General features: G+C 41.2%; 1 protein-coding gene across 5 annotated transcripts in view; it reads right to left on the minus strand.

Moving 5' to 3' along the window:
- CDC42BPA (CDC42 binding protein kinase alpha) overlaps window positions 1-14,925 on the minus strand; it is a 457,009-nt gene that overhangs the window by 122,468 nt on the left and 319,616 nt on the right. For all 5 annotated transcript variants that reach the window (XM_019516554.1, XM_019516553.1, XM_019516552.1 and 2 more), the window contains exons 9-11: window positions 11,831-11,910; window positions 7,524-7,690; window positions 6,333-6,455 (exon numbers count right to left, since the gene is read on the minus strand). In XM_019516554.1, the coding sequence (XP_019372099.1) occupies window positions 6,333-6,455; window positions 7,524-7,690; window positions 11,831-11,910 (370 nt within the window). The remainder of the gene's footprint in view (window positions 1-6,332; window positions 6,456-7,523; window positions 7,691-11,830; window positions 11,911-14,925) is intronic.

Below are 14,925 nucleotides of genomic sequence, written 5' to 3' on the forward strand. Positions count from 1 at the left end.
GCCTGTCCTGCTGCCCTCTCACCAAGCCGGTGGCCCTCCTCTGAACCCTCTCCAGGCTGGCCACATCCCTTTTGAAGTGTGGCGCCCAGTACTGGATGCAGTACTTCAACTGCGGCCTGACTGAAGTTGCATAGAGGGGGGAGTATCACCTCTCTGGACCAGCTTAAGATGCATCTTTGGATGCATGACAAGGTATGGCTGGCCTTGCTGGCTGCGGTCTGGCATTGGCAGCTCATGTTCATCTTGGAGTCAATAATGACTCCAAGATCCTTTTCCGCCTCTGTGCTTTCAAGGAGGGAACTCCCCAGCCTGTATGCATGCTGTGGATTCCTCCTCCCAAGGTGCAGCACCCTGCATTTGTTTGCGTTGAGCCCCACCCTATTCTTGTCTGCCCACTTCTGTAGTCTGTCTAAATCTATTTGCAGCCTCTCTCCCCCTTCAAGTGTGCCCTCTTCTTGCTCCCAATATACTTGAAAAAGGACTCTTTGTTGTCCTTAATCCTGGTTAAGCACTGGAACAGGCTACCTAGAGAAGTTGTATAATCTCCATCCCCAGAAATTTTCAAGAGTTGGCTGAACAGACACTTACCTGGATAGTTTAGTCAAGGATGATTCTGCCTTGAGCAGGGGGCTGAACTACATGACCTTGTGAGGACCTTCTATCCCTACTTTTCTCAGGTCCAGACCTCTGTTTGTGTGCTAATTACATTGGAGAGCACAGACTGATAAAAAAGGAAACATTTCCCTTCTACCTTTTACCATCCAACTCACAAATCTGTGATATTGAAATCCCAGACTCCTATTGTCAGTCTGCCCAACAAGCAATGTACACAACTCTCACTTGTCATGTATCTTCTTACGATTTATTTTGGTCTTGTTAAATAGGAAGATCTTGGAGGTTATAGCAGCTAAGGAACTTTTTCTAAATTTCCTGAATCAATATAGGAGTGCATTCTGGATATAAGTTAATGAAATCAATGGATCATGGTATTGCAGCAAAATCATAGTATTAATGGATACTATTAACTACTACTTGTAGTGATCATTCTTCTAGTCAACTGTTTATTGGCCCTATATAGAAAGCACATGAATAAACTGATTTAGGTCCATGACACTCTAGTACAAAAATCCATAGGAGAACTAAAATTCCATAGAAAATTCAGTATTCACTGGAGGGTATGTTATCACAGGTGCAAGAGGGTATGGACAACCATAAGCCATCCTCAGAATGATACTCACATGCTAAGAGGCCAAGAGTTTTGCAGAATCTTGAAAACTGTCACGTCTGAGGCAGACAATGGTGGAAGGCAGGGTAGATTTGCACCTTTTAGGCCCCAGACGTTAAAGAAAAGATATAATGGGATCTAATGCAGGATCTCAACAATCACGTTTCCTGCCATGCCACACAGACATGGCAGGAGGAGCGATTGTGCCATCAGATCCTATTGCATCATAGTGCCAGTGCAAGTGCAACCTTAGGGAAGCTTGATTTATAGCTGGGGGTGCGCATCATTATCATCTGACCAGGGCTCCTATCTCTGGCAGAACATGGTGTATTCCTGGTCTGTGAACCCCAGTAAGCTAATGGGGTTCCCATGTGCTCCCCTGGCTGGGGGCCCTAATCATCTGACTGGCGCCCCTAGTAGGGGGAATGCATGGTGTGCCCCCCAGCTGAGAACTCACAGGGGTTTGGTCCCCAGCTGGAAGCCCGGAGCAGCTGAGGGGCCTCCCAGACTCTGGTGCACAGGGGAATCTTGAAAGAGGCTCTAGAGTCTGGGAACTGGCCACAGGTTCAATTAAAGGCATGATAAGAACCAGCCACAAAGTTATTATACATATTTTGTGTAATAACTTTGTGGCTTATTCTTCATTTTATGACAACATTGACTGATTGAATGGATGATAGGTCAGTACTTGAGACATGATTAAGCAGTTAATCATGTCTTCAGTGTAACATCTGTCAGGGGCCTTAGACTAACCAAAGCAGATATATATATATTTATATATAGTACAAGGTTTCATAGGCTGAAGCTCAAGAGGATGGAATACCTAAGGCAACAGTGCAGCAGTTACTGAGAACCCTAGCTGTGCAGCTAAGAAGCTGGAATCTGCAAAGGAGTAAAGAAACCAGAACAAGCTGGGGACTCTGCATAAATTAACACCAACTCAGTCAGCATCAACATGTGCATTAAAATATAATGCACTCTTACTGTTTTCCCTAAGAGAAAGTATGATGCAGAAAAATTCATTCCTGACCAGGATCGCAAAAACTTGTGGAATCCAAACTATACAGAGTTCTTCTTTGACAGAGACTTCCTTAGAGTCAGGAAAGGGGGATGAAATCACACAGGTACAACCTTCCTCCCCTTCAAGCATCCTTTAAGACATCTGAGTGATTTTCTGATCCTTCTGTCCACTAGATGGCTGGCAATTTTAGTTGACTGGTTTTCTGATTATGTACCTTCTCAATAGCTAGGTTGTTGGCCCTTAATTCTTAAGCATTTGGTAAATGCCCATTGTTTTTCCTGCATTTCTAATAAAGCCAATGCTAACACACTTGTGTTTTGTTTGTACACCAGCATCACAGGGTGCAAACAGCAATGTGCAGAGGTCATTTGTTAACTATTTACTGTTATACACCAGCAAAAAGAATTACAAAAAACTAATTAATTGTTCTAATTGTTAAGCTGACCTTTTTGTTCTCCAAAAGAAACATAACTATCATACTCAACTTCTTTGCAGGGCTGACTTATGATAACTGCTCCTGACAGTCAGGCTGTAATTGTATTGTGACACCTGATATTCAATTGGTCCTTGTGGAACTAATCGTTTTTAAATGACAAAATTCATATTAGAAAATCCCACAATTAAATTACTGGGAAACTGGAAATGCAGGCAAGACACTGGGGTACTTAAAATGTTGTCCAAGTTACTGGGAACTCAAAAGGTGCCAAGGCTGTATTTGTGAAAACCACAGGGAAGATAAGAATCACAGTGATGTTAGGTGTTCTGGTAGATGGTATAAAATGATCTCCTTGTGTTTTGTTCCAGAGGAAAGTTTTTTTTAAGGAGCAGTTGCTACTTCATATCCAGTAAAAACCTGTTTTTTCTTGCAATCAAAACTGAAAATGTGAGGTTGACTTGTATGAAGGGTCAGCTTATAATTAGAATAAAGTAGACAGTGACATAATTTAATGTTTTTTTTACGGAACTGTAGATGTGATATCAAAATTAGGATTGAAAAAGTAATATCAAAATAAAAAATTAAGACAAAACTGATCCAACAATTTTGTATCCAAAATGTTGGATCCAAAACTGAATCTTGACTTCTCAGATTAGGGAATGTTGGTGCACAGTTTTATTTAAAACTACCTCCTTACCGATTAGACAGAGGGGGGTGCAGAGACAGGCAGTGGGAAATACAATTTGTTGGAGGTTACCTGTTTCAAAGCGTTGTTTTGTTTTCAGTTGCTGACACAGAAATGTCATTATAATGTCTCATTGTCACTGCTGATGAACCTCCAATGGCAACAAAAAGTGTATCCATTCATCAGATACAAGATCTCCATCACAAAATCTTGAATCTGAAGATGGAGCTGGATTCCAGAATTTAGCTTGGGCTCACTTCTTGGAATAGGTGGTGTTTTCCATAGAACAGAACACTCTTCATAAATTATGCCTAATCCCTAAAACATGGATATGTGCTTTACACAAATAATCATATGACACTTTTACCTCCCCCTGCTCCCACAATAGGATCCAGTTGTCATAATTATTTGATTCATTCTTCTGTCTCCACTTGTTTTGGCCAGAAAAAAGCATTTCTGTACAACTAAACTCTCAGAAAATATCTGCATGTTAGGAAAATTCTATTTCAGATTTTTTAAAAAAGAATCTTATCTTTTAGTTTTATTCCACTGCTGCAGCCAAACTGCTGGATGCACTTTCAAGTGGCAAAGAAAACTATGAAATTGCACACTGGCTGACACACTTGATTCTAAACATATACTAATGCAAATAAGTATGACTATAATCAGAATTATGATCACAGTTGATGCTGTCTGAAATCTCAATATCCAAATTTAACTAATTCAGGAACACAGTACAAGCAGCTACAGCACCCAATAACTCTATAGGAAGGGTGAAAGGATGCCTTTTTCTTAAATCTCAGTATAAATTAGGCTCACTTGTAATTTTTAAAACATTTTAAGGCTGGGAGGCCAAAATTAAAATCAGCCTACTTGTGCTTATGAACATAAGCAAGGTTGTGAAAGTAAAAAGTTACAAAACTCACTTTATTCTCTGCATACGTTAATGCAGCATGGAACAGGCATGCATGGTTAGATGTGCCATTGCCTACACATGTCTGTGTGCCTGTGACTCTGCACAAAAATAAATAAATAAATCGAGCACTATTTTGTTATTATCTACACCAATTAAACCAAGTGAAAGCTTTAATTTGCTTCTGAAGAATACTGGTGGGAAACATTAGTAACATGTAAAAAACTAGTGTTCTCATGGAATCTCATTTAGGGCTTCATTCACATTGGCACAAATTAGAAACAAATCCATTTAAGTTAATACAGCTGCCCCAGCATAAACCAGTAGGGTTGTGCAAAGCTTTGGTCCCTGATTCAATTCGGCAGAGATTTGGCCCAATTTGATGGTTGAATCTCTGAATCTGAATCAAATCAGAGGACTTCCGGTCCACTTCTGGGTCCACTGGAGAGCGCGTGGGGAGCCCCCCTCGCAAGCCCCCAGCTCAGTGACTAGTATCTCTTGGGTTTGGGGAGCCCACCTGGGGTCCCCCTGTGGCCAGTCACCAAGCCAGCAGTTGACCAGAAGTACTTCCAGTCCACTTCTGGGTTCACTGCTGAGCACACTGGGGCCCCTTCTGTGCTCCTGTGGGATGCTTCATCTGCCCCAACATCATGCTAGTACCTCGAGGTATGTAGAAAAAATATTTAAAGCTGCGTGTATGTCCAAATTGCTGATTCTCTGAATCAGCATTGAATCTTCAGATTTGGATTCGGCCATATCGAATCAGGGACAGTGATCTGAATCAAAGAATCAAATCACTGTCCCCAATTTGGGCTGAATCTGAATTGAATAGGGCCTGCTTTGCAGAACCCTATAAACCAGGCATAAGGAAAATCAGGGTCTTAGCAACAAGTGTGTACAAGCTGGTAGACAGAATTTAAAAGAAAGGAAACAATTTCTTCAGTAGTAGCTGCTGAACAATGCATTGAAGATGGGTGTGAAAAAGGTTTACCTTGTGAAGCTGGGAGGTGGTGGAATGCTGCCCGGAGGAGCGAAGCCAGCAAAAGTGATACAGTTCAAAGAGAAAAAAAGCAGACCAGCCAGAGGGAGCCAGGAATGGCTCCTGCGTCAGCTTGGATGTGCTTTGTACAGGCATGCTGGGGCTGATTGGCCAGCTGGATGCCTGGAACTGGGCTAAAAAGCCCGGCAGAACACCAACCTGGGGGACTGGAAATGGAGCCCCCAGCGCAGCAGGGAGGGCGAGAGCCCACAGGAAATCCACAAGGGATGCCCTGGTGGGCACCCCAGGAAGGGGTCGCCCCAGGACTTCATAGGCAGCCTAAATCAGAGGCACCGTCCATGGAGCCACTGTGGTCAGCCTCGAGCTCTGACAAAGACTGGAGCCTGGTAGAATGCAGAAGCACAGCAGGTCAGCCGCAGCTGACAGACAACCAAATCCAACCCCAGAAGAGGAGCAAGGCACCAGAGAACAGGGCGGTGCCAAGCACGGACGCTACATAGATGAAGAAAGAGGGCCACCAGAGACGCCCATGAGGAAAGGGAGTGTCACTATAGCCATCAGACCTGGTGGACTTGAGCGTGGCAAAAACCTGGAACACCATCCTCAATGACGAATGGTTCCATCACGGTTGGCAGTAGGCGGGGTGTAGGGGAGGTGGAGCCCCACGAAAGAGCCGCAAAGGGAGTCACCCGGGGGAAGCATCAGGGGAGGCTGGACCAGAACATTGTCCTCCCAACTGAAATAAACTAATAAAAGACGTGGCAGGCGAGGCTCCTGGTGCATCACCCCAAAGTCACCTGGTGACTGGCCCATTTGTCCCGAAGAAGCCACAGCAAGGCTCGAGTGGAAGGCGCTTGCACAACGTCCAGTAAAGAGACATAGGAGATTATAATGGGCATGAAAAGAAGGTTGAAAAACTCTTGGGAAGTCAGTACTACAATGAAATAGAACATTTTTATCTATAAAGAAAATCAACTGTGCCTTGAGATTCATCACTTCTACATTATGTATCTTCTCCACTGACAATTTTAACATAAATACCTAAGACTTACCTGTTACCTGCTTTCTTAGCTTTTCAATTTCTTCTTTTAAGCTTTTAATTTCTAGATCTTTGCTTGCTGTTATTGGACCATCCACAGTTGAATACTGTAGAGCCTGGACTGTCTGTGTTGACTCTAAGAACAAACAACAAGACCATGAGATAATATACAATTTTCTGACAGCTTAAGGAGTCATGAAGTGATACTATTGATAAGTGAAGAGTTGCAGAGAACTGTGTCTACTGAGACACATTAAGCAAACACATTGGGAGTCAAGATATTCAACACTGCTGCCTGAGTTGTGGCTACAAAATGTGTCTGTGTAAGCATATGCAAGCAGGAAACCAGAACAAAAATAAAGAAACAAGGGTTCCTTCAGAAAATCCAAACAATCCATATATTTGAAAGCCTGAAAAGATCTTAAGAAGAAAAAAAAAAATAAGAGCTTCACTTTTCCAAAAGAAGAAAGAGCAATATTCTGTATCTTGTGTTCACACCAATGAGCACTGGTTTGTAGGGTTCTTTGGTAATTTTGGTTTAACAGCTTTCTCCAGTTGTTCATAAACTTTGATATGGCCCAATACTGTGAGTAGCCCCCTGACATAAAAGAGATTACTTTCATAAAACCTCAGTGTGCTCAGCTCTGATGAAGACTGCCTTGCATTTGAAAGCTTGTCTAAATTTATCCCAACCATGCAGTTAGTCCAATAAAAGATATAACCCGCAACAATCCTGGCCTCAGATAATTCCCAGACAGTCATGGCTACGATTTCAATCCAACACTATCATTACCCTCATACAAAGATAATAATGTGCACAAAGTTTTTCTAGGATTGAAATTGAATCCTACAATGTCCACTTGCTAAGTGTGAACACTTATTCAGCAGGAGCCAAATGTACAAATCTATATTTCCCCCCCCCCCATATTTTACAACTGTAGTCTTTACACTCAATATAATATCATTGCTTTGGCAAATACAGCCCCTTTTAATAAGTGGCATAAGGGGGACAATGGAGAATAAAAATAAAATATTTCATTTATCAATAGACATCATAAAGTGGATTATGTTTCCAATAAATTTCCAATATGAAACATTTCAGGGAATATATTATTATTTTTTCCCTATAGTATTAAACACAATTCACAAAACTGCACTCTCATCCATCTAAAAAGTAATAAAATAATTCTTTTAATTTCTTTACCTTGTAGTTTTCTACTAAGTTCAAGTTTTTCTTGTTCTAGTCGCCTTATTCTCCTCTCATAGGCTTCTGTTGCTAGGCTGTCCTCCAAGGTCCTCTGAATATTGGCATCAAGATCCATAGAGGGTGGTCCAGCTGAAAGTCTTAGACAACTGCGGTCTGAGAGCACACTGAAAAATATTTTTTTAATACAAGTAAAAAAGTAGAAAAATTAAAAAACAATTGACTAGACTGGTAAACAATTGTTTTAAATGTTAATTACTGTAAAAATAAACTCTCACAATGGTTACTGTAGCAACTTAAATAGTAAAGCAATACAACAGATCTTCTAAATATAATTTTTAATTTACATACAAGTAAAAAATTCTTCATTAATGATAAGTACTAAAGATTGTCTAAAATTTGTCATTAAAACCACAATCATGTTCTGAAGCGTTAACAATCATAAGCTCTAAAATAATGTTAACAAATCTGAGTGAATTAATTTTAGACAATATTTGCCAAATATTACTTTGAAGGGCAGAAGCACAATATCAATTTTTTAGTATTAGTAATAAACAAAAGTGTGTCTGTGTTTTGGTTTTAGCTTCAACATCCAACTTCTACTGGATGTCTATATTAATTTTTCATATGTAATGTGTGTTCATCATTATATTATACTTAGAAACGTCAGGATTTGTAATTGATGCATTTCCAGATATTTTTGCTTCACGCACTTGATCTTGGAGGCTCTTGACCTAGCAGTAAGCATATTAGAGCCCCTCAAGACTGACTTCAAATCCTAGGCGAACATTGCCTAGGGCTGCTTTACCAAATGCAGCAACATTCAGTTCAGGCTTTTGCAATAGCATGGTGCTTTGTAAAGGTGTATTTAGGAGTTTCAGGTGTCTGCCTTGTAGATGTCAGGTACAGAGATTTTCTTGTAGAATACACTGAAGTAGCTAGTGCTCAGGTAGAATGAGTGCTGTCCATGATTACTGTTGGCAGATCTACTTTAGAGGCCTCAGAAAGCAGTGTCAACTGGACAGCCTCTAGGCTGAAACTGCTGTACCTTTGGATCTTTCAGTCAAGGACATGAAAGCTTTGTCCTGTGACAATAAGAAAGACAAAACTGTTTGTATCAGTCAAATGTAGCGATGCCCCAACTCTCAAATGGCTGTGAAAAGATCTTTGTAGGGTCTTTAAAGGCCTCATTAACTCAGAAAGATTGTTGCAACATTTCTACCAGTCTGAGAGAAAACTCCTCCAAAGAGATTTGCAGCACTTGGGAAATATATCTCATAATGGTCACAAACACCTCTGAAGTTGTCCATCTAAGGTGCTGAATGACAGCTGCATTAGGGGAGGAAGAGGAGAATGGGGTTGTGTCACTTTCTGATGAGAAGCCCAAGGCTAGAAGAGTCACAAATGGAAGGGCAGGAAATATTCTTAAAGCAGGTGGCTAGAAACCAGGATATCCTTTCAAAAGAGTACCATATTTTTATACAGCTTGAGTGGGTGGAATCCTGATTGTCTCTGGAATTGAAATAAGAATCCAACGAAGAAATGAAGGACCCAAAACTGGGACAGTTCCCTAAATGGGACCACAGCCAGTGGATGAATGGAGAACAGAGGAGATTCTGGCTCTGGCTGCCAAGTTGTGTGGAGACATGAAGTAGAGGCGGTGAAGATGTCAATACTGCTGGATAAGATAGGAAGCTTGAAGTGATTGAGGCTAAGTCATGATAAGTGTGAAATGGAGTTTCACAATGTTGGAACCAAAGCAATAGATCTGCCATGAATGGGCAGTGGCCACCTGTCCGTGTTTTCTTGGTACAGCTGGAGTGATTTCTATGGAATTGTAATGCTGTATCAAAGTATCAATGCCAGAACGATGTTGAATTTCATTAGGATCCATACAGGGCCATTAAATCTTGGAATGGGAGGTATGAAAAGATGATGGTCTATTCAAGAGCCATGGGACAGATACCTCCTTCTGGAGCAATACGTAGGTCTGCACACAAAAGAGGCTTTTCAGGTGTGGAAAAGGAAGACTGTCTCATTGACAGGGAAGTGGCAACCTTAAAGAGTCTGTACCCACCAGATTTGTGTGATCTGGATCGCTAGCCAACACTGTGGACTTACCCAGAATGAAGCCTGGTCTTGTGCTCCTTCTTACAGTGGCAAGTGAAAGATTTCCAAATGGAGCACTTTCTAGGGATGCAAGGGTCAGCTGAACCATAGAGATTCTTAACATGCAGATCTGCAGCACTGCAGTGTGGACAGAGTTTAAATCCTGGATATCTAGGGAATACATGATTTTTGGCAAGAAAGAAAAAAATTCTGGGAGAAAAAGAATTACAAAACAGCGTTGATGGGAAGAAGAGAATGAATTACAGAGGTTAGCTCAGCTGGTTAGAGCCTGGTACTAATAACACCAAGGTTGCAGGTTCAATCCCAGATTGAACTAGATAATCTCTTGAGGTCCTTTCCACCCTTACGTATCTATGGTTAAAGTGTCAAATGGCACAGGCAGGAAGACCTAAGGTCTTACTGAAAAGGACAACAGAGACCTAAGGAATACAACCAAACTATAAAGCAAGGAAGAAATTAAATCTTGAGGTGGATACAAAAGTAAGATAAAAATGAGAGCATAAGGGGTTTCAGAGGGAGATACAGAGGTATCTCAAACCAAGGCAATTGAGAGAAAAAGTGTAGTAGGAAGTGCACACTGCCATTCATGCCCTTGGTGTGGAGCACAAGGAGATGCAGGATGTGTATGCGTAATATGGCTTCTGTTATGGCAAAAGCCTCTAAATTCAAAATCTTAAGGAGTATTTGTGCCCACTGTGGAAATTAGGGCTGTGGAAGCTTTGGTAGCTGATTCGAGTCAGAGGAGATTCAGCCTCATTTGGCGATTAAATCTCCAAATCCGAACTGAATCAGTAGATGAGTTAAAAGGTCTGAATCGAATCAGAAGTCTCCGAATTGATTCAGAAAAGATTCGGTGCTGCTTTGGAGATTCGGCCATACACTAAACAAGCAGCAGTCCTCACCATGCATGGTATGGATTGCTGCCCGTTTAGTCTATGGCTTAATTTTCAGATCTGATTCAGCCAAATCAAATTGGGACAGTGATTCAAATCACCTAATAGAATCACTGTCCCTTCAAACTGGCCAAATCCAAATCCGAAGTGAATACTTGACGCTTCGCACAGGCCTAGTGGAAATATGCATATGAAACAGCACTTGAAGGAGAACTATATGAAAGAAATACAAGAATTCTGATTCTGTAAACATCTATGTAACACCTCAAATTTACACTTGTGGGTAGTTCCTTTGAAGCCAACTGGATTTCTCATGCAATCAACATTCAGCACAATCATGTTTGCAGAGTCACGGCCTTGACTTTTCTGCACTTTCAGATTGTCTTTGTAGGTAAATGCCGACTGCTGGTAAACCTACAACTTGCATGAATTAATTGCCATGCTCAGCTCAGCAGTAGCTAGTATCATATACTAGCAGTGAATTAAGCCCTGAAAATCTCCATGTTCAATCTCCTTCCAAGGACTCATTTCTTGTAGGGAAAATACAAACTTCAGCCCAAATAAGTTGAATGGCTTCTCCATCCTATTAATATTTAAGAGGTATGAAACCATGTAGGAAAAATAACTTAGAATATTTTTTTCAATTCTCTGGGTCTCCCAATAAACCTTATTTTATTTGTGTCTTTTAAAATAAAATTCATTTATTGGCCAAGAGCTAGCACAGGGTCTCAAAATAAGACTTAACTGGGATACAAGTTTTATGCTGGTTCTGTGCAGAGGAGTAAATTGTACCCTAGACCAAAGGTTTTCAACCTTCTTGGATCAGTGTTGGCAGCCAAATGTGGGGGGTGGGAGGAGGGGTGGTGCGCAGCTGAACATGGAGCAGCGGCAGCTGCTGCGTGCAAACTTCCCCTGCCCCCCGCATCTGGCTGGCACCTGTGCAGCAGTATGGGATGGTGCTTGGCAGTGCTCTGTCCCCACCTGCCTGTATGTACCCCATAGGGCCTTCTCAAGTACCCCTGGGGGCACGCGCACCTCCGACTGACAACCCCCCTGCCTTTAACAGTTGGATCCTTGGGGCAGGGGCTGATTTTAGCTGCTTCCTAAAGAACACCAAACACATAAGAAATAATGTGCTTCATAAACCAATTTCCCCAAAAGCTGAGTACAGTTGGTTTTCCCTTTTTTTTCTATAGTTTGTCTATACTTGTGGCACACAATCGATAGAAGAGTATTAGATACATATATGTGCCTTACTTCGATAATTGAAGAACTCCTACTTACCAGCTACTTGTATAAGTGAAACCCACAAAAGGTAAATGATGACCAGAAAATGCAGTGTGTGATGGAGGAGGCATCGTTTCCTAGAAGATAAAGGAAGACTTAGCTAAGTTAGATTCTACTCGTTTTGGAAACGTATTACTGGATTTTAATCAGTCATTAAAGATGAATACTTCCATTTTATTAACCAAATCCATAATGATCTTTATCTAAAGTCTACATATGAAACAGCAGCCTGCAAATTTGGCTTTAAATTAAAAAAGATAAAAGAACTCGTCAGAAAAGAGATTCTTTTAAATCAAAATATATATAATTAAAAGTAGTAGGTTATTATGCAAGAGGCAAGGATTTTGTGTGGGTAATTTCTTTGACTGGACCAACTGCATATTTGGGAGATCTTAAGATAAGTTTTTTGGCATCACACACACTTCCTCAGGTCACCTCAGGCTACCCTGTAACCTAAAGCTTGTCTAAGATCTCTTTCAACTATGGAGCTGGTTCAATAAAAGATACCACTCCAAGAAGTCCTTGCCTCTTGCATATTTACTGGACTGTCATGCCTACAACACCATTCCAACAATATCAAATAATTATGAAAATTAAAAGCTGACTCCTCCTCTTTTTCCCCAAACAACTTCCAAGTTTATCTTAGTGCAAAAAGAAACATCTTGCATCTCTCCTTTAATTCCTGCAACTCTTGAGTCAAAATGCTTTCCTCCCTGTGGAGTGTGTGAGCCCATCTCTTCTGGTGACTCTGTAGTGAGAATGACACGCAGAGAACTTGCTAGTAAGAATGACACAGGAGGACTGAGGCACCCTCCTTTACAGGACTCATATTTCCTGCCAAGCTGGAAAGCACAACTAAAGTTCAAGACTTGAACACTGACCCAAGTAGATGGAGAGTAGCATGTAGGCTAAATTTTTTGGCATCTGTTGATAGCCTCTTCAAGAAGATTTATGCACATGTACTCTAGATTCCTTCTAGCTGCTTTTTATGCAGTTGCATCATTTCAGACCAGAAAAGCTAATTAAGAAAAACGCTGCATTGAAAGTGCTAAAATAGCCTGAAATTTAAGAACAGGTAATAAATTGAACTTTCTCTGAATGAACAAAAGAGGCAAGATTCTAAACTGAGGCAAGAACCAAAGCAAGGAATCAAGAAAGTGTTTGAATCCTTGCATTCCATCTCATCCTTTCACATTCTCACTTGGAAATATTTATACTCAGATAATAAACAAACTGTGAAAATGACATTAGATGATCAAAAATGACATTCTTCCAAATTAAATTGACTATCAAAATTTAGAAAAGCAATGTTTAACTGGAGACAATCTTTAGGCAGGCAAAGACAAGTTTGGTAAATGACCAGGGAGCACATCAGATACTTGGAAAATTGAAATTCTGATGTCACTGGGCATTTCTAAATTTCATAATGTTTAAATCTGAATAGTCTCTATTTACTAGCACAGAACTTCTCCATAGGAACAACTAAGAACATAGGACTGGAAGGGGCCTGATTGTCCTTTGCTAATGCCCTGCCATTGCAATGATAAAGAATATCTGGTTAATACATACTCAAGAGGATACTAGGAAGAGGACCATGTCCCATGCTAGAGGAAGGTAAACCTCCTCTCACAGTCCTTGCCAATCTGACCTAGGGAAAAAAATTCCTTCTTGACCCCAAATTTAGCAATTGGTATGACCCTGAGGAAAAAAAGCAGGAGCCTCCATCCAAGAGCCTCTGTTTTCTAAGAACTGCCAGCAGCACCAGTGAAGGCCAGGACTATCCCTTGCCGCCCGCCTTGGCTGTAGCCAATGTCCAGTGCTTCAAAGGAATACCAGCTCCCCTCTTCCTCTTTTTCCCCCCACCTCCCCCAGTAAAAGAACCACCTAAACCAGTAGCATTTGTGGAGGACCAGGGGAATTTCTTCCTGGTTCTTAGAGGGGACAATTAAAAATCCTGAAACATGGGATTGCCAAGCACCTATAACACAGCAGGAGTTACCTGTATAACCCAACACAAGGGTTGCAAATACTCAGTTCCATGCATCATACATACTAACTCTTGACAGTTCTCACCTGATGCTGGGAAGCAATATACAATAGAAATATCCAATTTCACAACAGCAGGGAGGTACTGGGCTTAATACTGAGGTACTAAGGTACTCACACTGATGAAATGCCATGCAAAACGTCAGTGAAAACAAACTATGTAAAATAGCTGAAAATAGTTCGGATTAAAAAAAATCCTTTTATACTTAATTATCTAAAGCGGGGGTGGGGGAGTGGGGAGAGAAGTGGGGCAGCCTTTTTGGCAGGTGTGCCACATATTAGCCCCACACCTTCCCCAACTGCCACTAGAGACCTCTTCCCCTGCCCAATCTGCTAATCAGGTTTCTGCTCTGTACTCACTGTCTGATGTGCTGCTCAGCTTTCTACTCCCTGCTGAATCTGATGCTCTGTTTCTACTCCCTGCCCTATCTGTCACTGTGCTGTCCCTCCCCTCCCTAATCTGTTGTGTGCCACACACAGAGGTTGCCCATGCCACTTGTGGCATCCGTGCCCCACCCCCCGCAGCCATCCTGGATCTAAAGTATTAAGCACACTGTTCAGAATTTCTTCAGTATCACATTAATATTATTGTTATTGCAATCTCATAGTCATCCCTTTTAAAAACAATGTGAATTTAGTATAAAAAAAATCTAAGCAGAATTATCCCATTTTCCCAGAGTCAAACACTTCAGGCATTGCCCCCAGGTCCTGCACTGAGATACATCAGCACGGACTCCTGTAGAGTCCCACTCAGGTCACTGGGTCTCCACAGGAGTGCAGGGATCCACACTAACGGATCGCATTGCATGAATGGTGACTTTATTTGTTTCTACTTCCTCAAACAAAACAGAAATTTAAACATGATACTGTTTCAAACCAGAGACTGAGCTGGGGGTGGGGAAGGGAAAGAGGGAAACAGCAGTTAAAGTAAGCCATCAAAAACACTCTAAAGTAAAAAATTACATAAAGGTGAAAGGATACCTATCTACAGATATGTAGCTACAAAGTAACAAATCCAGTTTTAATAATTCTTCAAGATTTTTGAT

Source organism: Gavialis gangeticus, unplaced genomic scaffold (assembly GCF_001723915.1).
Source record: "Gavialis gangeticus isolate Ggan-Ray unplaced genomic scaffold, GavGan_comp1, whole genome shotgun sequence".
In the NCBI taxonomy this organism is placed as follows: Eukaryota; Metazoa; Chordata; order Crocodylia; family Gavialidae; genus Gavialis; species Gavialis gangeticus.